The sequence below is a fragment of the Pelecanus crispus genome, chromosome 11 (genome assembly GCF_030463565.1).
Source record: "Pelecanus crispus isolate bPelCri1 chromosome 11, bPelCri1.pri, whole genome shotgun sequence".
NCBI classification, from domain to species: Eukaryota; Metazoa; Chordata; class Aves; order Pelecaniformes; family Pelecanidae; genus Pelecanus; species Pelecanus crispus.
The window spans coordinates 25,486,803-25,506,890 of record NC_134653.1 but is presented as its reverse complement, the minus strand read 5'-3'; the positions used below and the strand labels follow the sequence as shown (position 1 = coordinate 25,506,890).

Sequence of the window (20,088 nt, the reverse complement as noted above, 5' to 3'; positions counted from 1 at the left end):
CCGGGGGGCTTGCCCAGCCAGCAGGGCTGAGCCCCCTGGGGACATGTGGCTCAGAGGGGGGCCCGGGGCTGCTGCGGGGCAGGGGGGCTTGGCAGGGCGGGCATAGGGGTGTGATGGCTCATTTGGAGGCGATGGGGGGTGTCTCTGCTGCCAGCCGGGGATCTGGGGCATGCAGGCTGCCTTCACTACACCGGGGATCCAGGTCAAATGGGCAAAGTCCTCACATCCTCTGGGACGCGTTTCTGGCTGAACCTGAAAAGAGCCGGTGCTTGTGCCCAGCTGGTGGGGACAAACCCTTGGGGGCCCCCAAAGTCCTTTGGGAGCTGCCTCTCCTTTTCCCCGCTTTGTCTCCTGGGTGCCTGCATGCCATCTCCCGGGCATGCAAAGGCCGCTGGGATTTGGCTGCTGGGGCCACACGTGGCTGTCCCCGCTGGGGCACCGGGCACCGTGCCCGGGCCACGGCTGGGCGCTTTTGTCACGGATCCAGCCCTGTGGTTGGAAAAACCCGCCTGGCGCTGAGCAAACAGCCAGGGCCAGGGCAAAGTAACCCCTGCCCCTTGCCCCGCTGCGCCACTGGACACGGGGACTCGGGGACACCGGCACAGCCCCTCCGACGTCACCTCTTCCTCCTCCGTCCCCCAAACTCTGCTGTGGCTGCAGGCGAGTTGCTGGGGACACGCAGCAAGGACCCACGGGACGCCAGGTGATCCCCACTGTGGGGTGGCTCTGGCTCAGTTAGGGGACAGGGTGTGCGGGGAGCACTTGGGGACACCGGGGGCTTGGGGACCAGGAGGATGGAGGAGGGGGTGGCCCAGCTTGTCCTGGGGCTCTGGCAGGGAGGGCCCACCACTGTGCCCCAGGGCTTGGCACTGCTGCATCCCGGAGCAGGGAGGGGACACTGGGGACAGCCAAGCTGGAGACTGGCAGTGGGGCCACGGGGGAAGAACCCGCAGGGAGTAGCCCATGGCTCCCCTGCCTCTCCCTGGCAGAACATCCACCACCGGCGCCATGGCAGCCCAGTCTGTCAGGGGCGAGAAGCCCTTCCACATCATCTCGCCCATCCTGGAGAGCCTGCCCCTGTCCCGGGCGGCGGGCACCAAGGTCTACATGAAGCTGGAAAACATCCAGCCCACAGGCTCCTTCAAGATCCGGGGCATCGGCCACCTCTGCCAGGAGGTGAGCGTGGGCACAACGTGGGCAGGGCGCTGCTCATGCCCTTACGGGGGGCATGGTGGGGGGACACAGCCATCCCCTTCCCTCCTTCCCTCCTGCCTTTCAGGCTGCCAAGAAGGGCTGCCGCCACTTCGTTTGCTCCTCAGGTAACTGGGTCCCGAGCTGAGGCAGGGGGAGCCCTGGGGGGTGCTCATGAGTAATGGGGGAGGTGGGGGGGGGGGGGGAGGGGCGAGCTCTGCCTGACCCCCGCTTTCCACAGGGGGCAATGCAGGCCTGGCAGCGGCATATGCGGCCAAGAAGCTGGGGGTGCCGGTCACCGTTGTGGTGCCCAGCACCACTGGCCCTGCCACCGTGCGCAAGCTGGAGGAGCTGGGGGCAGAGGTGGAGGTCTCCGGCCAGGTACCCCTGCAGCAGCCCCCTAAAACTGGTGTCTGGGCGGGGATCAGAGGGGGCTGAGCCTGAGCTCAGCCTGCTCTGCGATGCTGGGGTTGTGCATGGCAAACTCCATCCCGAAATGTCCCCCTCCCACATCACCCAGCATTGCAGCAGGGTCACCTGGGGGGCTCCCACCTCAGCCTAGTGCCATGTGTGGGTTTCTGGTGTCCCCCAGCCCCATGGTCACAAGGGACCCATCTCTGGGGTACAAGGGCTGGATGTGGCCCTGCTGAGCCTCCATTGCCCCCCCTCCCCAGGTGTGGGATGAAGCCAACAGGAGAGCCCTGGAGCTGGCACAGACTGAAGGCTGGGTCAGCATCCACCCCTTTGACCACCCCTTGGTGTGGTGAGTGCTGCCAGGGCTCGGCTCCTGCCCCCAGTCCCCATCCCTGCGGTTCAGGCTGGCTCGGGGTGGACCCCAGGCTGCACCCTCCCACCCCCTGCCTTGTCCTGCAGGCAGGGTCACGCCAGCCTGGTCTGGGAGCTGAAGGACTCACTGGAGACCAAACCGGACGCCATCCTGCTGGCAGTGGGCGGCGGGGGGCTGCTGGCGGGCGTCGTGGCCGGCCTGCACCAGGTGGGCTGGCAGGACGTCCCCATTGTCGCCGCCGAGACCCGGGGGGCTCACAGCTTCCATGTGGCACTGACGGCCGGCCGGCTCGTCTCCCTGCCCGACATCACCAGGTGAGCTGGGCTTTGAGGGAGCGGCCATGCATGCAACAAGTTGACGGGTCTCAGCCCAGCTCACTGAAGCGTCCTGAGACCACCCTGACGCCCTTCCTCCCCTCCTGTCCCAGCGTGGCCAAGTGCCTGGGAGCCAAGATGGTGGCGGCACGGGCGCTGGAGTGTGCCCAGGAGTGCCAGGTCATCTCCCAGGTGGTGGAGGACATAGAGGCTGTGCGAGCTGTGGAGCAGTTCCTGGGTGAGCAGCGTCCAGCTGGGCATGGCAGGGGTGACAGGGATACCCAGGGTCTTGGGACCGGCCTGGGACGTGCTGGGAGTCAGGGGGCTGATGGGGGCGGGGGGGGGGTGGGCGGCTCAGGGTGCCCCCCTGCTCTTGTCCCCACAGATGACGAGAGGATGCTGGTGCAGCCAGCGTGTGGGGCTGCCCTGGCCCTGCTCTACACAGGGCGGCTGCAGCGGCTGCAGCGCGAGGGGCGGCTGCGGACCCCACTGGCCTCCGTGGTGGTGGTGGTGTGCGGGGGCAGCAGCATCCAGGCGGCCCAGCTGCGGGCCCTGAAGAGCCAGCTGGGGCTGGAGTGACACCCACCCCGAGGAAGGGGATGCGACAGAGCCCTGCCAGCACCGTCTGCTTGCTTTCCTTCCAAAATAACAGAAATAAAGCCCCACTGCCTGGCGGATGTGGTGCCGGACTCCTCCTGCAGCCTCTGCCCCAGCACACAACATCCATGTAGGGATGGGGAAACTGAGGCATGCGGGGTGGATGAGACCAGGGCTCACACTGCAGGCAGGGGTGGAGCTGGGGCCTTGCCTGTGCCTCCCCCGCCTGTCCGATGGCAGGACTGGGGCACACACACCCAGCTCTGCCCCTTGGACGTGCCGGGCATTCTCCTCCACATCCCCAAACCCTCAGTCCCCCCTCCTCTCCCTCCCCTGCTCCTCCTCAGGCTCTTTGGACTGCAGCTCCCTGCCTCAATTAGCAAGCGCTCCCTCTCTGACTAATTACTTTGCTACTGTCTTTATGCATTATTATTCTAATGATTATTAATTATTACAATCTTCTCCCATTCTTGCCGCGCTGTCTGCGGTCAGAATAGAACAACACACAAGGACCCGCTTGTTACGGTGATTTATTGGCAGAGCTCCCCAGCTGTGTTTAACACCCATGGGCTCCGAGGTGCACTGACACATGTGTGTCTGTGTGTACCCCATCCCAAAGCCCCTGTGATCCCCCTTCTTCTCCCATCCCATTCTTTTTCCCATTCCCTTCTTTCCTCCAGACTTCCCTGCTCAACCCCATTCCCACTCTCTAGTGCTGCATTTGCTTTTAGCCCTTTGCTTTTGCACCTCCCAGGGGTTTTTGTGTTCCCCCAATGACACTTCTCCCCCCCTCCTTCCTCCCATCCCCAGGTGATGTGGGGTCTTGCTCCCAGTGGGGCTCAGTCAGGGTCGGCCCTGACTGCTCCCTGGTTCCCCAGTTGAGCCCATGCCCCAAACATCACCTGGTGATGTTGGGCAGGGAGACAAGCCCTTTCCTGCACAAAACCCTTCTCAGCCTTCTCCTCCCCTTCGGAGCAAAGGGCGCTCAGCCCCAGGACCAGCTCAGCCCCCAGATCACAGGCATCCCCCACGAAGCCCCCTTTCCCCTGGCCAGGTGGCTGCCCCGGGACCCGGCTGCCAACCCCGCAGAAACACACTCCCTGCCTTCGGCCCTTTTCCCTTCTCCCCCAGTACATCCCACCAGCCAGGCCAGCCCCCCCAGATGCTCGTTGGAGGCCAAAACCCCATAAATCAAAACTCTGCCGCTCCATCGTGAGCAATATCTTATGTAAAAAGGTGTTTCCAGAGAGCACCGAAGGCTGGAGAATCCTATTACGAGGCACACTATTAATTATAAGGAGTCAGCCCAACCTACTCCAGCAATTTTTTATCCCAGGTCCAAAACCTGATTACTTTCCACCTTCTGCAGACCTACCCCTTCTGAAAAAAAAAAAAAAAAAGAAAGGGAAAAAGGTCAGAAAAAAAAGTAGCATTGATGTTTGCCCAACAGCTTTTGAAAAGAGGTTTATTCCCAGGACCGATGATGCTCTGCAGGGATTCAGGGAGCTGGGAGCTTGCGGTGGTGTTTCCCCAGCACGGTCCTACGGGGGTTATTGCTGGTGGTGACGTGGGCGCGACCATGGGGCTTGAGGTGACTCCCCGAGCACCCCAACAGGGAGCTTTGCCCCCCCCTTGCCTTGACAAGGGAGTGTTTGGGCTTTGGGTGCCCACTGAGGGGGATTGGGCTTTGGATGTCTGCAGCAGGGATGTGGGGGTGCAGGTTATCTGGGGGACACCCCGCCGGGGGTGGGCATAGTCCTAGCTGGTGGGGGATCACCCTGCAGCTGGAGGCAGACATGAACCCTGGGTGCTGGTGCCTTCTTGGGACTGCTGGGGTGATGGGGACCAGGGACCTTGACCTTGGCTGTGATGGGCACCCCAGTCTCAGTTGTGATGCTGTACCCTGACCCTGGTTGCAATGGGGACCCCCATCAGGTCCCTTCTGCCAGTGCCAAGCTGCAGGTGGGTGTTTGCCAGGACAGGCAAGCCCGGGGCCACAGCAGCACCCGCTGGTGACTTCTCCGAAGGTTTGGCTCCTGCACCCAGCTCTGAGCTGCAGGGCCCAACTGGTAAAGCTCCTCTGTGCTGGCAAGCCCCTGCTCGCATGGCTGCTCCTGCTGAGCCCCGTCCTCCTGCACAGACCGCCCCCCCCAGCCCCCTGCATGGGCGGTGGCAGCTTTGAGCACGCCAGCATCATCCAAAATCCCTCCTGCAGCCTGTCCCCCCCTGGGGACAGGGTGTCCCAGCAGCCTGCAAACAGCCCTCAGGTGTATGCCTTGGGCTCAGGTATAATAATAATAATAATAATAGTAATAAGAATAATAATAATAGCAGCAGCCAGTGTTCACCCAGTGAATGAGCTTGTGCTCCATTTTATAATGCTCAAGATGCTGGGAGCGAGTTATTTAACAACAAGTTGCCCTGTCCTTACACAAAGCACCCATTACTTGATAATACCAACAGCCTGGAAGGGGTGCAGCAGAAGGGAGCGGCTGGCTGCACTCCTGCCTCAGTTTCCCCACCTGTTAAAAAAGGGGAGAAGGTGCTTTGCTTTGTGGGTGGTGAGAGTCCCATGTCTTTGTGATGGCCCTGGCTCCTGGCTGAGGGATCCCTTGGGGCTCGGCCTGGCTCGTTTGCCACCCTGTTATTAATGCCGGTAATGGTATAGGAAGGATAAATTCTACCACTTGGCTGAACAGAGAAAATATGCAGAGAAGTGGCTGGCTTTTCATAAATCATTGGTGCTCTGTGCTACAACCAAGCCAGGACTTAAAATTCAGGTCAGGAGAGAGGGACTCTTGTAAGCCAGCAAGGGAAGGTAATTTATTCTGTTTATATCTTTTTACTGCAAGACAAGGGGAGGGGGGGAAACTCTGCCATGATTTTGCATTTTAAATATTGGTTCAGAGCTGCAGCCTGCCTTGGACTTTATTTATTTTTGTATCTTAGAAAAAAAGAGAGGGAAAGCAGGAGAGAGGAGGGGGGGCAGACTAAGGTGCTGGGGGAGGATACCCCCCTCCTGCCTGCCCTCGGTGCCCCCCTCGGGCAGATGGGGCAAAAGCTGCTGATGGTGTTCACAGACACCCCCCGTTGGTGCCCCCCCCCCCCCCAGCAGCCCCGCTGACCCCCCTGGCACTCCTGTGGCTGCCCCATGGGGATGCTCTGCCAGCAAGGTTGTGGGTGCCCTGGGGGGAGTCTTTGGGGTACACACAATACCTCCCCCCAGGAAGAAATGATGTACTGGCCTGTCTGCTTGTGGGAGAAGGTGCTGAGCCAGGTAATGTGCCCCCTCCCCAGTGCTGGGGTGCTGGGGGGCCTGGGGTCTCGGGTGGGTGATGCAGCCCTGGATGCAGCAGCATCACCTTGTACAGGGACTGTGGCACCTGTCCCATGCAGGGGCCCAAGGGGGGCTGCTACCAGACCCCGTGCAGGGCTGGGGGACGGGGACGAGCAGGGCAGCTCTGCCAGCATCTTTCATGGTCTTGGCTTCTAAAAAAAAAAAAAAAAAAAAAAAAAAAAGAAAGGGACCAGGTGACCGAACAGTAGGTAACTAAAAGGTTTTTTATTCACATTGAACAACAAGAGCCATTCACACTAACAGCCTCCGCAAGAGGCAGCGGGGACAGGAAACCCACGACGCTTTCAGAAAACAACTTTTTTCTCTCCTTTTCCATTCTCCTTCCTTTCCCCCCCCCCCATCCTCTTGCCCCCCTCCCCAGCGCCACCCCCTCCCTGCCTCAAAATAGAAAAATTCGGAGCCTCCGATGACTAAAGTACAATAAATAATCAGTAAACACAAAAACATACTTTATTTGTTTCTCCTTTATACAAAATAAAGAAACTAGAAGCAAAAACTATAATACATCCTTAAATTGGCAGAGCCTCCGGAAAACGTTGGGGTGGGACTCGGCCTCGAGGCTCAGGTTTAATTTCTGCTGTTTGTGGTGGTTAGGTTGGTTTTGTTCTGGGTTTGTTTTTTTTTTTTTTTGTAGTTGTTGTTTATTGGGGGTTTTGTTGTTGTATTTTTCCTGTTTCTGCCTCTTTCTGGTGTCTTTTCTGCCGTGTGGGAGCCCAATCTCAGCCAGTCACTGGGGCAGCCCTGGGCCCGGCCCCCCCCACACCCCCCCTCCCTGCTACCCATCACCAAAAACCGGGTCCAAACCCACCTTCTCCTTGGGGATAAAACGGGAACAACGAAAACAAGGGCCGGGAGGGGGGGTTATTCCTGCTATTCCCCATTCCCCCTGCCCCATGAAGTGGTATGGGATAATTAAAAAGGATGCTAAATCAGCAGGGGGGAGCCCTGCCCCAGCCCCCCTCCCCAGGCGCCGCCGGGGCGGTGGGACCTGTGTCCAGGCGAGTTCAGCTTTGGTCCGAGAGGCAGCGGTCCCGATGCCGGTGGGGAGGTTCTTCAGGGCTGGGCACCGTTCCTTGCCCCCCCACCCCAGTGTTGGGGAGAAGGTGCCGGGAGGGGAGGTAGTGGGGTGGCCCCAAGGTCCCCGGGGGGGTTCTGCAGTGATGGCGGGGGGATGCAGGGATGCGTTTTGGCATCAGAGGGGCGTCTTTATCCGGCGATGGTGATGTGATGTGCCCTGGTCCGGGGCGGGGCGGGGGGACACGCGTGGGCTGGGGGAACGTGGGGGTATTTTCCCCCTCCACACGCGCACGCGTGCCCGCGCCAGGCCTACCACACCGCCGCCTCGCTGAGCTCCGGGTTGGGGTGTGAGAGAGCCCCGCTGTAGCCGCTATTGCTGGACATGGAGAAGGGCGGGCTGGGCCCCCCACTGAAGACCTCCCCCGGGATGGGGTGCAGCGAACCGGTCATCCCCGGCTCGGGGCTGGGGGTGTCGGGATGCGAGATCATATCCGTGTACCTTTGGTTTTCTGAGGAGTGGTGTCCGCTTAGTGGGGGCTCCAAGGGTCCCAGGGGCGTGGAGCCGGGTCCTGAGTTCTGAAGGTAGCTGGAGTCGGCCGGGGACTGGGCTTGGGAGGGCGGCCCGTGGGGAAAAAAGTCATAGTTGCCTCCCGGTCCGTAGTAGTCACCTTGGTAATCTGCGGGAGGGCGGAGAAAAGGATGAAGCTGGTCCCCCGGGGCCAAAAACCTTCCAAAATCCCACTGCTCCCCATACCCAGCCCTATCTTCCCCCCTGGGCACAAGCGTGACCTGGACCAGTGTGACTGTCCCCTCGGGAATACTCTGCTGGGATGCAGGGGCCCAAAGAGCTGGCTGCAAATTTAAGCCCGACCCGAGAGAGAGAATTAAGCCCGTCCTAAGGGCTGCAGCGCTCATCACCCTCTCCCTGCCTGGCCTGGTGTGGGGGGGGCAGGATACAGGGGGGCAAGGAGCCTGGGGCTGGGGCAGCTGCGGTGGGAAGGGTGGGCTCAATTTCATTCTTAGTTAACAGGGAAAAGAAAAATATATGTAAAGGGAATGGGGGAAAAATATATATAAAGGGAATGGGGAAAAGTGGATACAGGTATAAAATGGGGGAAAAAATATATAAAACGGGGAAAATACATATATATATAAAAAATGGGGGGAAATATATATATACATACACACACATATAATGGGGAAATTATATATGTGTTTAGCAGCCTGGAAGGGATCTAGAAGCTAACTGCAGGGCAGCAAGGGGTGCCTGGAAAGCCCCTCGTCAGAGGGAAGGCTTTGAAAATGCAGCTTATGGGGGGCTCCGCACGGGGCGGGGGGAGAGGGGAGGCGGCGGGGCCGCCCCGCTGCGCCCATCCCGTCCCGTCGGGGCGGCGGGGGGCCGGCCCGGCGGCAGTGACCTTCCATATGCTGCGGGCCCGGGAGGTAATTGGAACAAATGCGGCCTGAAAGGGGCACAAAAGCCCCGCAGCTGGGGCTTTGTTCCCGCGAGAGCCGCCGCCGCCGCCCCGCCACCGCCGCCACAATGCCCGGCGGGAGGGGGGGACGGGGACGTGGACGTGGGTGTGAGTGTGCGTGGACGTGTCTGCCTGTGCGTGGACGTGTGTGCAGACAGTGGTGTGCGTGTGCATGGACGCGAGCACGCGTGCGTGCACGGGGATGCACATCCGTGCGCTGGTGCGTGCATTGCACAGCCGGGGGGGGGGTGCACACGCGTGGGGCGTGCATAGTGTCTCTGCGTGGGTGTGCACACGCGTGGGTGTGGATGCACAGATGCCTTGGCGTGCGTGGGGCGGGCCGGGATGCTGCGGCGGCCGCGGGCGCGTCCCCCTCACTGTCCCCTCGGGGCCCCGGGCGGCTCCGCTCCCCGCGGAGGGGGACAGGGAGCCGGGGGCGGGGGGGAGAGGAGGGAAAGCGGGGGACGGCGGGGGAAGGAAAATCCCGGGGAGAAGCGGGACGGTGCAGGAACAAAGGGAAAGGGGAAGAGGGAGGGAAAGAGCGGGGGGGTGGACGGGGCAGGGCCCCCGCGGCCGGTCCCTCACCTCCGTAGTACGTGTAGGGCGTCGAGCCGAGCATCTCGGACTCGTCGAGGCGGCCGCCGAGGGGCCGCATCCTGCGCGGGCTGCGGAAGAAGGCGTGCCGGCGGGCGCCCAGCGCGCTCAGCTGCTTCATCCGCCGCTCCTTGGACCGGCGGTTCTGGAACCAGACCTGCGGCCGGGCCGGCGTCAGCACCCACCGGGGACGGGGTACCAGGGACCCCTCTGGATCGGGACATCCCCCCCCCTCCCCAAGTTTGGCCGGGGATGGCTGGGGAAAGGAATGGAAATCTGCGCCCGCCTGGGAGGGGATGGTTTTTCCCACCTCTGGGTGGTTTGTAATGACCCCCCTTCTGCTGCCAATAGCCCCAAAGGGTGCTTGGGCGAGGGCGGGGGGCGGGGGGAAGAACACCAAATAACAAAGCATATTAAAATCCTGCCCCCCTGGTCACACCCCCCCGGCTGCATCCCCCCGTGCGCATCCTCAGCCTATCTGTCCCTACCAGGGAGAGGGCAGCCAGAAAATACAGGAGGGAGAATTTTCCCCTATGGATGGAGGGAAGAAGGGAGGAAAAGAGGGAAGGAAGAGGTGGGGAGGAACTCTGGATCATGGCAGAAGTAGGCAGAAAGCGGGGAGCAGGGAGATGAGCACCTGCTGCAGCGGACAGGGAGTCAGAAGAAAAGCCGGCCGGCGAGGATGGAGATAAAAGGGAAGGGAAAGACGCGGCCGCCGCTCTACGGGGCATCGCCTCGTCCGGACTGCACGGCCTCAGCCCACGCACGCCCTTCCCCCGGCCTGGTGGGTGTCTGGATTATTGCCCCACTCCCCCCCGGGGACAGGGCAGCTCGGGGGAACGAGCACATCGCGCCTCTCTGGGGACTCCTCCCGCTCCCCTCTGCCGGGAGCCAGGACGCTCACGGCTCCGCTACCGGCAAAGCCGGAGAGTCCTCCCCTATTAATGCCTCTATTAAAGCCCATTAATCCCTACATTTCCGCAGGGATTTTCTTCACGGGGGCAGTGCGGTAAGAAAGTACCGGGCTGCCTGCAGAGCGCAATGGCTTCTCCTTGCCTTCACACGGCCGGAGCATGGCTTGGCTGGCTTGGCGAGCGGCGGCGGCGAAGCCCGGCCGGCTCACGTTTCGGGGCTGCTTTTCATCTCTTCCCATGGGGTGGGCGCATTAAAGCACAGGGTGGCGGATCCCGGCTAACCCACAGGAGCGTGGGGTGACGCTGGCAGGGGACGGATGGGGTTTGCCTGTCCCCGTTTCTCCAGCTCGTGGGACCAGCCCCGGTGTCCCAACCCCTCTCCAGCACCTGGGGGAGACCATCACAGCCTTGGACTGTCTGGGCTCCCACCAGCACCCCTTCTCCTTCCCTCCCCAGGCGGGTCCTTTCCCTGTCTCTGCTCCGCGAGAGGAAATCGCCCGCTGAAGCTCTGATGCCACAGGAACCTCAGTCGGCATGGGAATGACGTCGCTGGCCAGCCCCATGACATCACGCTGTTGGGTGGGGAGGGCTGCGGCGGGGCAGGGGGGCGAGCCGGGGCGGCGGGCTGGGGCTGCCCTACCTGGATGACTCTCATGTTGAGGCCGGTCTCCTGGGCCAGCTGCTCTCGGATGTGGCGGGTGGGCTTGGGGGTGGCGGCGAAGGCGGCTTTGAGGGTCTCCAGCTGCTTGGCTTTAATGGTGGTGCGGGGCCCCCTCCGCTTGGTGCCCGAGTTCTGCTCCTCGTTCTCGTTGTTGGTGGTCTCCTTGTCCGAGGAGGTTGAATTGTCCGTCTCCTTGGTGTCGTCCTGCATGGGGTCCTGGAGATCCGGGGACAAACTCCTGTCTGTACATGAGGACACTGTAAAGGAGACCCAGAGAGGAAAGGGGGGGGCGGATGACTTAGGGGAGAGATCACCCCCCCCCCCCTCTGCCCTTCCCGGCCCACCCGGCCTGGCTGCTTTCCAGGAGAGGGGTTGGAGGGGGATGGAGAGCAGCAAGGGGTGCAGATTGCCGCTGTCCCCCCTGGTACCCCTAAAGCATCGTCCCCCCAACATCACAGAGAGCTCCAGGCAAGCACCATCCAATCTGGCCCTGCGCACCACGTTGTGCCAGCCAGAGGGAGCTGGGGAGGGGGCGATCCCCCAGGCCCCCTGCAGCCCCCGGTGCTCCCCCTCTCCCCCGCCCCATGCCTTTCACACCGGGGAAGTGGGATGCGCCGCTGGGAAAAACGCAACCGGTCCCTGTCAGGGTTTTGGGGGCTCTCCAGTCACTACCTTGAGCCTGGTTCGCCCCCCCCTCAGCCACCCCACGTCGGGACCCTGATGCCAGCACCCTCCCCAAGGCCAAGCTCTACTCGCCTCGCTCACAGCAGCGGCCCCACTGACTGGCGTGGCAGGATCCGGCCCCGGGTGCTGGACGGAGAGAGAGCCCACGGAAGGGGGTGAGCACAGGCGCCTGGCATGGCTGGGACAGCAGGAGTGGGCCTGATCCTGCTGTCCTGACGCAGAGACAGCTTCCAAGGAAGTCAAATGGGAGCTTTGCCTCTGGGTGAAAGGAGGTGAAGGATCAGGCCCGTGGTGCGGGGGGACCGGGCACACTCGCAGGGGGGGCTCCAGGGCATGGGGGGCTCTGGGGCCAGGCCCGGGGGGGTCCCGGCTCCCCACCACCCCGCATCTCTGCTGCCGTAGGGGCCGTGCGCGGGGCAGGAGCCGGGGGAAGGTGGGGGGCGATGCTGCGGGACTGCACCTCGGCCATGGCTCATCCCGCGCGTGTCCACGTCCCGCGTGTGTGTGTGGGGGGTGTCACAGAGGCTTCCGCCCGGTTCGAAGGCTTTCACCCCAAATCTCTCCCTCCCCCCGCGGATTAACGGGGGGCCGGGCTGGCTGCGGGGTACAGCCCCTCAGCCCGTAAAGCGAAACCTCCTTCCCGGCCCGGCGGGAGGTACCGGCAGCACCACGGCGGCTGCCCGGAGCGGTCGGGCGCTGCCTGCTCCTGCCTGTACGAGCGGCAGGGATGCGTCCCCGGGCGATGCGGCGGGCTGAGCCGCTCGTACCTGAGTTGAGGCTGCTTTCCTTCAAACTGGGAGAGTTCAAATAATCCTCTTTGCAAACAAATTTGTTTTCGTCTATGATATAGAGTTCCTCGCCCGTGGAGAGCTGCTTGTTGCAGACCATGCAGGTGAAACAGTTCAGGTGAAAGACTTTATTCCGGGCTTTCCGGACGAGGTCGCTGGGGGAGATGCCTTGGGAGCAGCCGGCGCATTTGGTACCAAACCTCCTGGAGAGGGGGAGAAAGGCGAGAGCTGGGAGCCCCGGCGGCGATGGGCTGCGGGTGGGGGGCGTTTATACCGATCCCCCCTTCCCAAAATCCGACAGCGAGAGCTCGATCCTCCAGCACCTCTCGCTGGGAGATTTGGGGGAGCAGGTGATTCGCATCCCCTGCCCCTTTGGGGCGAGGAGGAGAGCCTTCATCCCCGCGCAGCCCCGCTCGCAGGCGCAGGGTGGGCTGTGGAGAGAGCCCGGTTTTGGGGTGTCCCCACCCGGGACACACACACACACACACGAGCATCCTTGACATGATTTGGCCTCAGAAGGGCCGGAGGGAAGGGGAGGGCGGCGGGGTTTCCCCTCCGCGCTCCGCGGGAAGGGGATTTCGTTTCAGCCGGTGCCTCCCGGGCGGGGAACGGGGGGGCTCGGCTCCGCCCGGCGCCGGCCAGAAAATCCCGGGGAGAAAACGGGGCCAATTACGGCCAGAGCGACAGAAAAAGGGAGCGGCGGGTGCGGGGGGCACCGCGCACCCGGAACAACAACGGGCGGCGGCGGCGGCAGCTCCGCTCCCCGAAGCATCCCGGGGTCCGCAGCCCGGCGCCGGCACCGTCCCGCTCTCCCGGGGGGGATTTTTCCTGGTCGGGAACAGCGCTTTGGAAATCTCCGATTTTCCTTCCCTTCGCTGGAGGCAGAGCGGTTTTTTCCCCAGGAGATGCCTTTTTTTTAAAAAAAAAAAAAAAAAAAAAATCCAGGGAATCCGAATCGGCTGGAAACGAAACAAAAAAACCCACAAAAAAAACCCCACAAAAAAACAACCAAACAAAAAAACCCCAACCCCCAAAAAACCCTCAAACCCCAAAACAAACAAAAGCACGCACACACACACAAAAATGCCCCCAAAACCCGGGAGCGGGGGCTGCCGCTGCCGGGTCCCCGGGGGAACCGGGGGCTGCCAGGCCCCGGAGTGCCCACGCAGGGTCCCCCCTTTTTCCCCTCCGGTCGCGGCACAACTCCTGCCTCCCTCGCTGCTCCCCGTGACGTTGATGTAGTGAGAGCATTAGGAGTCATAAGTCATCGCCCCCCCCTTCCCATCCCGGCCCCTAATTTCCTCATCGGCACCTTATCGCAGTCATTAGGGGCGTTTAGGGAGCGGCGGAGCGCGGGGCCCCGCCGAGGGCGATGGGGGGGGGGGGGGGGGGGGGGCGAGGTTTTGGCCACCGTCTTCACCGGGGCCTGCGGTCCCGAGAGCGGCCGAGGAGCGCCAGGCCGGGCCCCGGAGCGGAGGGCTCACGGCTGCCGCCGCGGTGCCCACCCGGGCCTGCCGCGACGGGGCGGGCGGCGGCACCGGCGGAGCGGGGCCCGGTGCCGGTGGAGGCAAGGTCACGGGGAGAGCGGGGGGGGGCACAGCCCCGCCGCCCCCACCTCGGGCTGCAGCAGCGGCCCTAGCGCAGCCGCCGGCCCCCCCCTCCCCGGGGCACCCGCCCGGCCCGGGGGGCCGCTTCCCCGCCGGAGCGGTGGGGCACGGCTCGGTGCAGGTGCCCGGCAGAGAAGGATGGGCGGGGAAGCGGGGAGCCCCCCAAGCTCCCCCCAAAGCTTCGCGGGAGACCCCAGGGAGGCAGCGGGGGCCGGGCGAGGTGTGAACCTCCGCACCCTCTCGTCCCCGTTGGTGGGGTGTGGGGGGGGGGGGCTCACCTGAAAAAGTCATTTTTGCAGTAGAGTTTGCCTTCCCTGGAGAAGCATTTCTCGGTCAGGTTGCACTTGCACTCGCAGCACTGGACGCATTTGATGTGCCATGCCCTGTCCAAGACGTTCAGCAGGAACCGGTCCAAAATCGGCCTCTCGCAGCCCGCACAATGCACCATCATAACCTCCGCCGGGGGATGGAGACGCGCAAACGAGAAGTCAGCCCCGCGCCGGCACACGGCGGCGGCTCAAAAAGGCAGGAAAAAAAAAAATTAAAAATTTAACAAAAAATACAAGGGAGAATAACGAAAAATTCAGGGGAGGGGAGCGGAGCGGCTGTCAAGTTCTTCCCCCTCTTCTCTCCGGAGCCTGGGCGGCGGGAGGGAAAAAACGATGCCCCCCCCCCCAAAAAAAAAAAAAAAAATCCAAACCACCCCCGAGAAATAATAATAATTAAAAAAAAACCCAAATGCCCCCCCGGTCCCTCCGGAGCGCCCCGGGAGCCGGCGGAGCGGCGGCCGCGCTGCTGGCGGGCTCTGCGGCAGCGGGCGCGGCGGGAGGGGTGCATGAACCCCCCCCTGCAGCCGGCAGCCCCGGTGCCTCGCTGTGCTCCGCCGCCGCCGCGCCGCCACTCTCATGCTGTCCCCATCGCCAGCTTTGTCCCCCGCCTTAGTAATTCGCGCATCCTTATTCAGATTTAGTGACGTCGGGGCCCGCGTCGCCCCGGCTGCGGCCAATGGGAGGGCGGTAACCATGGCAACCTCTTAATTTATAGCATATCTAAATTGGCTCCAGCCTTGTGCTTGGCACAGAGGGAAAAAAACAACGCGCCTCTATTGTTGAGGGTGGCTTGTACCTGTGCCGCGAAGTGAGTATGCACCTGGCTGGGGGGCCGGGGGGGGGCACGCTGCAAACCCCCCGTTTTCCCACCAATTCTCCTTTTATTTTTGTTGATTTCTCCTCAGGGGATGCTCGGGGAGGGTTTTGGGGCGTCCCGAGCTGGGCTGGGGGAGAGCATCACCTGTTTTGGGGGGTTGTTTTATTTTCTTCGCACAAGGGGGAGAGATGCTTTTGTCTGGAAGAGCAACAAGCGGGAAAAGGGCGGGGGGGGGGGATTTTGGGGAGGGCGGGGAGAGGGAGGGGGGCGCGGGGAGGGCCGGCTCCCCCGCGCAGCGTGGCGGGATGAAAAGTTCCCCCGGCAGCGGGCTGCGCGGAGGCATGCGGCCCCCCCCGGCCCCCCGCCACCCCCGGCCTTTGTGCCCCGGGCCCGCCGCCTTCCCCCCGCCCGCTCCGCCTCAGCCGCGGGCAACCCCCGGGGGCAGGGGCGGGGGGCGGCCGGGGGGCGGCGGGCGCTGCCCCCTCGGACACTGTTTTTTCTCTTTAATTCCAGGTGCGGCGGAGCTGTAAATCGCCGGCTGGCCGTGCGGGAGGGGACGGAGTGCAGGATTGGACCCGGCGCTTGGGGGTTACGGGGGGGGGGGGCCGGGGCCGGGGGCCGCTGCCCCCGCCCGGAGCTCCCAGGGGGAGCGGCGGGGCCCGGTGTGTCGGGCGGCCCCGCCGCCTCTCCCTCCGTTTCCTCGGGATTTGGGGAGGGGACGGGGCGGCCCTGGGGCCAGGCCGTGCGGGGAGGAGGAGGAAGGCGGCCGGGCAGGTGAAGGCCGGCTCTGCCCTCCCCTTCCCCGCCCGTTTACTCCAGCCAAAATCTCTAAATATATTAATTTTTTTTTTTTTTTTTTGTTCCCCGCGGAAGAAGGGCTCGGCCAAAGCCCGCTCCGGCCTGGCAGCCGCGGAGCATCCCGCCGCCACGGAGCATCCCGCCGCCGGCTCCGCACCCGGGCGCGGAAACGCTCCCGGTAGCGGCAAAAAAACCCCAAACCCCCGCCACGGTACAAGGGCATCGGCGGCGAAGTGGAGGCGGTTTTGTGTGTGCCCTTGGGTAGGGGTGTTTGTGGGAAGAGCGAGTATCGAAGTAAGAAAATACAGAGCGAAGAAATTAAGGGGAAAGAGAGAGAAAGAAAAGATAAATAAAAAGAGAGAGAAACGCAGAAGGAATGAGCGAAAACGTGTCCGGGAAAAAGAGACGGAGAAGAGGAAAGGAAACGAGAGAGAGAAAGGGAGAGAGTGAAGAGAAATAAATTAACGGAAACGAAAAAAAGGGAAGGAAAGAAGGAGAGACGGAAGGAAAAACGAAAGAAAAACGAAGAAAAAATAAGAGAAGGAAAAAGAAGGAAAGAAAGAAGGAACAAATGAACGAAATAAAAATTAAAGAAAAATAAAGAAGGCAAGAAAGAAGAGGGGGAAAATGAAGGGAGGAGGGAAAATGAATGGAGAAAAGAAATAAAAAGAAAGAAATAACGGCGAGAATGGAAAAGAAAGGAAACGAAAAAGAGTGAAAGAAAAGCGCCAGAGCGAGCAAGGAAGAGGAGGGGAAAGAAAGAAAACAAAGACAGAAGGAAAAAAGAAAGGGAAGGGAGAAGGGAAGAAATAAAAAAGGCGGTAAATTAAAAAGGGAAGAAACGGGCGAGAAAGGCGAAGGCAAAGGAAGACGGAGGGCGAGGGACCGGCCCGCCGGGCGAGCGCGGCCGCGCTCCCGCCGTGCCTCTGCCCAAGTTTGCCGGGGGCCCCTTTGGCTTCGCCGGGGGCCCCTTTGGCTTCGCCGGGGAATTTCGGAGCCGCGGAGCGGGGCCCTGCCCGGCGGCCGAGCCGCCCCCGCCGGCAGACCCCGGGGCACCGCTGCTCGGGGGGGTGAGATTTCGGGGAAGGGGCCGGGCGAAGCGCGGCGGCGGGGACAGGGCTCGGGGCCCCGGTCGGGCAGCACCGGGGCTGCCCGGGCTCCCGGCCCCGCTGCGGGGAGAACACCGGCGCGGCGTGGATGGGCGCCGAGCCGTGCACCTGGGGCGTGCGTGTGTGTGCACCCGCGGCCGTGCGCCTGTGAGCGGGCAGAGCCATGCCCGCACACGCCTATAGCTGCCCACCTGTACACGCACACGCGTGTCCGTGTGCCCCGCGGCGCTGCCCGCCGGTGCAGCCCCGCTCGCAGACACCGCACGCGTTCGCTTCCCGAACGGCGCCCGAACGGCGGGGCCCGGCCCGGCGGGGCAAGGAGCGGCGTGGGGCTGCGGGGGGGGGGGGGGGCGCGGCGGGCGTGGGCGTGTGCCAGCGCCCGTCCCACGCCGTAACGGGCTCGCGTGGATAATTATACGGATAATCTGCTTCACGCGGATAACCTGTGACGCGCCGGCAAAGGCTGCGTGAGCGGCGCTCACGCGTTTGCTTGCGCCCACGCACACGCACTCCTCTCCCGCGGCCTTGCACACCCACGCAGCCCGGTCCCAGGGCCTTGCACACCCCCGTGCCCCCCCGCTGCCGGCCGGCCGGTGCTCCCCCCGCCCGCCCCGCCGCCGGGCCGGTTCCCCCGCCGCGGCGCCGCTCTGCAGCCGGTACCGGCAGCCGGGGACCCCCCGCTGTCCCCTGCGGGCCCGGGGGCGGGGAGGCGATGCCGGGGGGTCCCGCTCCCCGCTGCCGGGCTCGGCTCCCTTTTTCGTTTGGAAGTAAAGGAATAAATAAAGTCAAGGGGAAGGGGAAAAGAAAAAAAACATCCCGAGCAAACACCCCCCAGCCCACACCATCAGCCACATTCCCCTGTGGTAATTCAGGCACCATAATACCCGCCTATATGTAACTAATAAACCTATTGTGTTTTAAAGGGTAACGCATGGAGAAGCAGCGTCGCTTATACAAGATGTTGATGGAATTTACTATATACCTATATATATATAAAAAATCCCCTTTCAAGAATAAAGTGTATCAACTTACAACACAACAGACGGCAGAGGGATAAGTGAAACAGACAAAAGACAAACAAGATAATAATCTGTTTCCAATCAGTTAAGCCCTGTAGAATTTGTAATACGCAGTTTGCATATTCCCCCCTGTGTTTTGTAATTAATTATCTATCTGTTAGGATGCTTCGCCGACGACTTTGTTGATATTTCCAACTATTTTTACTTGTAGGCGGCGGTCGCGCCGAGGAGCGCGGAGGAGCGCGGAGGAGCGCGGAGCGGGGCCGGGCTCCGCGGCTCTGCCCGGCCCGGGGAAGCCGAGCCCGGGCGCGGTGGGAGGCGGCGGATCCGCGCCGCTCCGCGCTCCTCCGCGGGGCTGCTGCCGGCGGGAGCGCGTTTGGGGGCGGGCGAGGCTTCTCCTCCCCGCGTTCCCCTCCTTTCCCCTGGTAAGAGGGGGACGGTGCAGGTTTTAACATTAAACAAACCCAGCAAGCATCTCCTCGCCGGGCCATAGGCGTTTCTGAGTGACTGCGTTACAAATTGTAAATTTAAATAGCTCACAGGATTCATTACCTCCCGCGTCTGATTTCACCCAGCCGTGAAAAATTGTCCTGGTGTACCACTGAGAAAGGGTTTGCTGCAAAGAGCCACAGTCTAATCACCAGCTTTCTCTCTCCAACAAAAGTGTAATTATTTTGTTTTGGGTGTAAATATAACCCACGATACAAAAAAAAAAAAAAAAAAAAGAAAAAAAATATATAAACCTCCAGCAGCGTCTGAATGCATTACAGGGCCGTTTAAAAAGATCCGTCCTAAATTAATACCAAGGTTAAAAGGGGAAGGCAGCTGGGACATGGAAATTTCCGTATTACGGGGGGGGGGGGGGGGGGGGGCGAGGAGCGTGTGAGTGTGTCTGCGAGTGTGCGTGTCCACACCGCCGGCAAACAATGCGGCACCCCCGCCCCCGTGCACACAGAGCCGCGGAGCCCCACGCAGCCCCCACGGTGCCACCCGGCCCCCCCCGACCCACCGCTCCTTCTCCTTCCCCCCCGCAAAGGGGGCTCCGAGGAAGGGCCGGGGTCCTGGTGCGTCCCCCCGGCGCTGGGGAGAGGGGGTGCCCCAGGCCGGCCCGGGGTGGCTCTTTGCTCCCCGCGGGTGTTTCTATAAACGGCGGCGGGGGGGGAGGAGCGTTAAAAAAACAAACAAACAAAAAACCCCAACCCCACCGCGGCCCAAATGCAAACGAAGAACCGGGGGATTTTTAATTTTTGTTCATTCCCCTTTTTTTATTTTTAACGAATTTATTGTTTCCTTCCCTCCGAGCTCCAACCCGGCGTTTCGGAGGAAGAAACGGCACAAAACGAAAGGCGATGCCGACGCCGGCGGCAGGGTGAAGCCCCGGGAGAGGCGGAACGGCTGCGGGATCGGGCTGGGTCGAGGCAGTTTAAAGGGAAAAACCAAACGAAAACCAAACCACAAAAAAAAAACCCCAAACCCCCAACCCCGGAAAAAAAATCACAAACCACAGCAAAATAGAAACAGAAAAAAAAAAAAATCAGGCGAGGGGCAGCGGGGCGGGTGCCGGCCGGCGGCCGCGGAGCTCGGCGGCCCCGCGGAGCGCCCCGACTGCCCCCAGGGACGGGACGGGACGGGACGGCCCCGGCCCCGGCCCCGGCCCCGGCTGGGGCTGCTGGGGCCCTGGAGCTCGCCGCCGCCGGTTTTGGGGGCAGCCAGCGCCGACCGCCGTGCCGCTTCTCCCACCTCCCCGCTCCCCTCGCCCTTTCCCCGGCCGTGATTTCCCGGCACTTCACCGGCCGCTCCCCCCGCCCTCCCCACAGCCGTTTTAATCAGTTCCTTTTTTTTTTTTTTTTATTCCCGTGGACGGCGGTAATTGGCGAAGCTTTAATTGCACAGCCCCCCCCACCCCCTCCCCCGAGCCCCTCCTAGCTCCGGCGCGATCCCGGGGCCCGTTCCCATCGCCCCGACGGCTCCCCGGGGCTAACCCGCCCCCGGCTCTCCCTCCCCGGGCTGGGGGCCCCGCACGGCGCCG

General features: G+C 62.5%; 2 protein-coding genes across 2 annotated transcripts; one reads left to right on the top strand and one right to left on the bottom strand.

The window, feature by feature from the left end:
- The first annotated feature begins 1,008 nt into the window (after positions 1-1,008).
- On the top strand, positions 1,009-2,871 carry SDSL (serine dehydratase like). Its single transcript, XM_075719110.1, has 7 exons — positions 1,009-1,176; positions 1,280-1,319; positions 1,433-1,572; positions 1,866-1,954; positions 2,065-2,292; positions 2,406-2,530; positions 2,678-2,871. The coding sequence occupies exons 1-7, from the start codon at positions 1,009-1,011 to the stop codon at positions 2,869-2,871; spliced, it is 984 nt and encodes a 327-aa protein (XP_075575225.1).
- A 4,702-nt stretch (positions 2,872-7,573) lies between these two features.
- Positions 7,574-14,438, bottom strand: LHX5 (LIM homeobox 5). Its single transcript, XM_075719017.1, has 5 exons — positions 14,266-14,438; positions 12,360-12,583; positions 10,888-11,165; positions 9,325-9,490; positions 7,574-7,941 (listed from the first exon to the last, which is right to left on the bottom strand). The coding sequence occupies exons 1-5, from the start codon at positions 14,436-14,438 to the stop codon at positions 7,574-7,576; spliced, it is 1,209 nt and encodes a 402-aa protein (XP_075575132.1).
- Positions 14,439-20,088: the final 5,650 nt, after the last annotated feature.

Bases quoted from the DNA above. Each gene is read 5' to 3' on its own strand.
- LHX5 (XM_075719017.1), bottom strand. From the start codon at position 14,438: ATGATGGTGCATTGTGCGGGCTGCGAGAGGCCGATTTTGGACCGGTTC. The intron at 12,584-14,265 runs GTGAGCCCCCCC...CCCCCTCTCCAG, and splicing joins TGCAAAAATGACTTTTTCAG to GAGGTTTGGTACCAAATGCG. The intron at 11,166-12,359 runs GTACGAGCGGCT...TCTCCTTTACAG, and splicing joins GGAAAGCAGCCTCAACTCAG to TGTCCTCATGTACAGACAGG.
- SDSL (XM_075719110.1), top strand. From the start codon at position 1,009: ATGGCAGCCCAGTCTGTCAGGGGCGAGAAGCCCTTCCACATCATCTCG. The intron at 1,573-1,865 runs GTACCCCTGCAG...CCCCCTCCCCAG, and splicing joins AGGTGGAGGTCTCCGGCCAG to GTGTGGGATGAAGCCAACAG. The intron at 1,955-2,064 runs GTGAGTGCTGCC...CTTGTCCTGCAG, and splicing joins TTTGACCACCCCTTGGTGTG to GCAGGGTCACGCCAGCCTGG.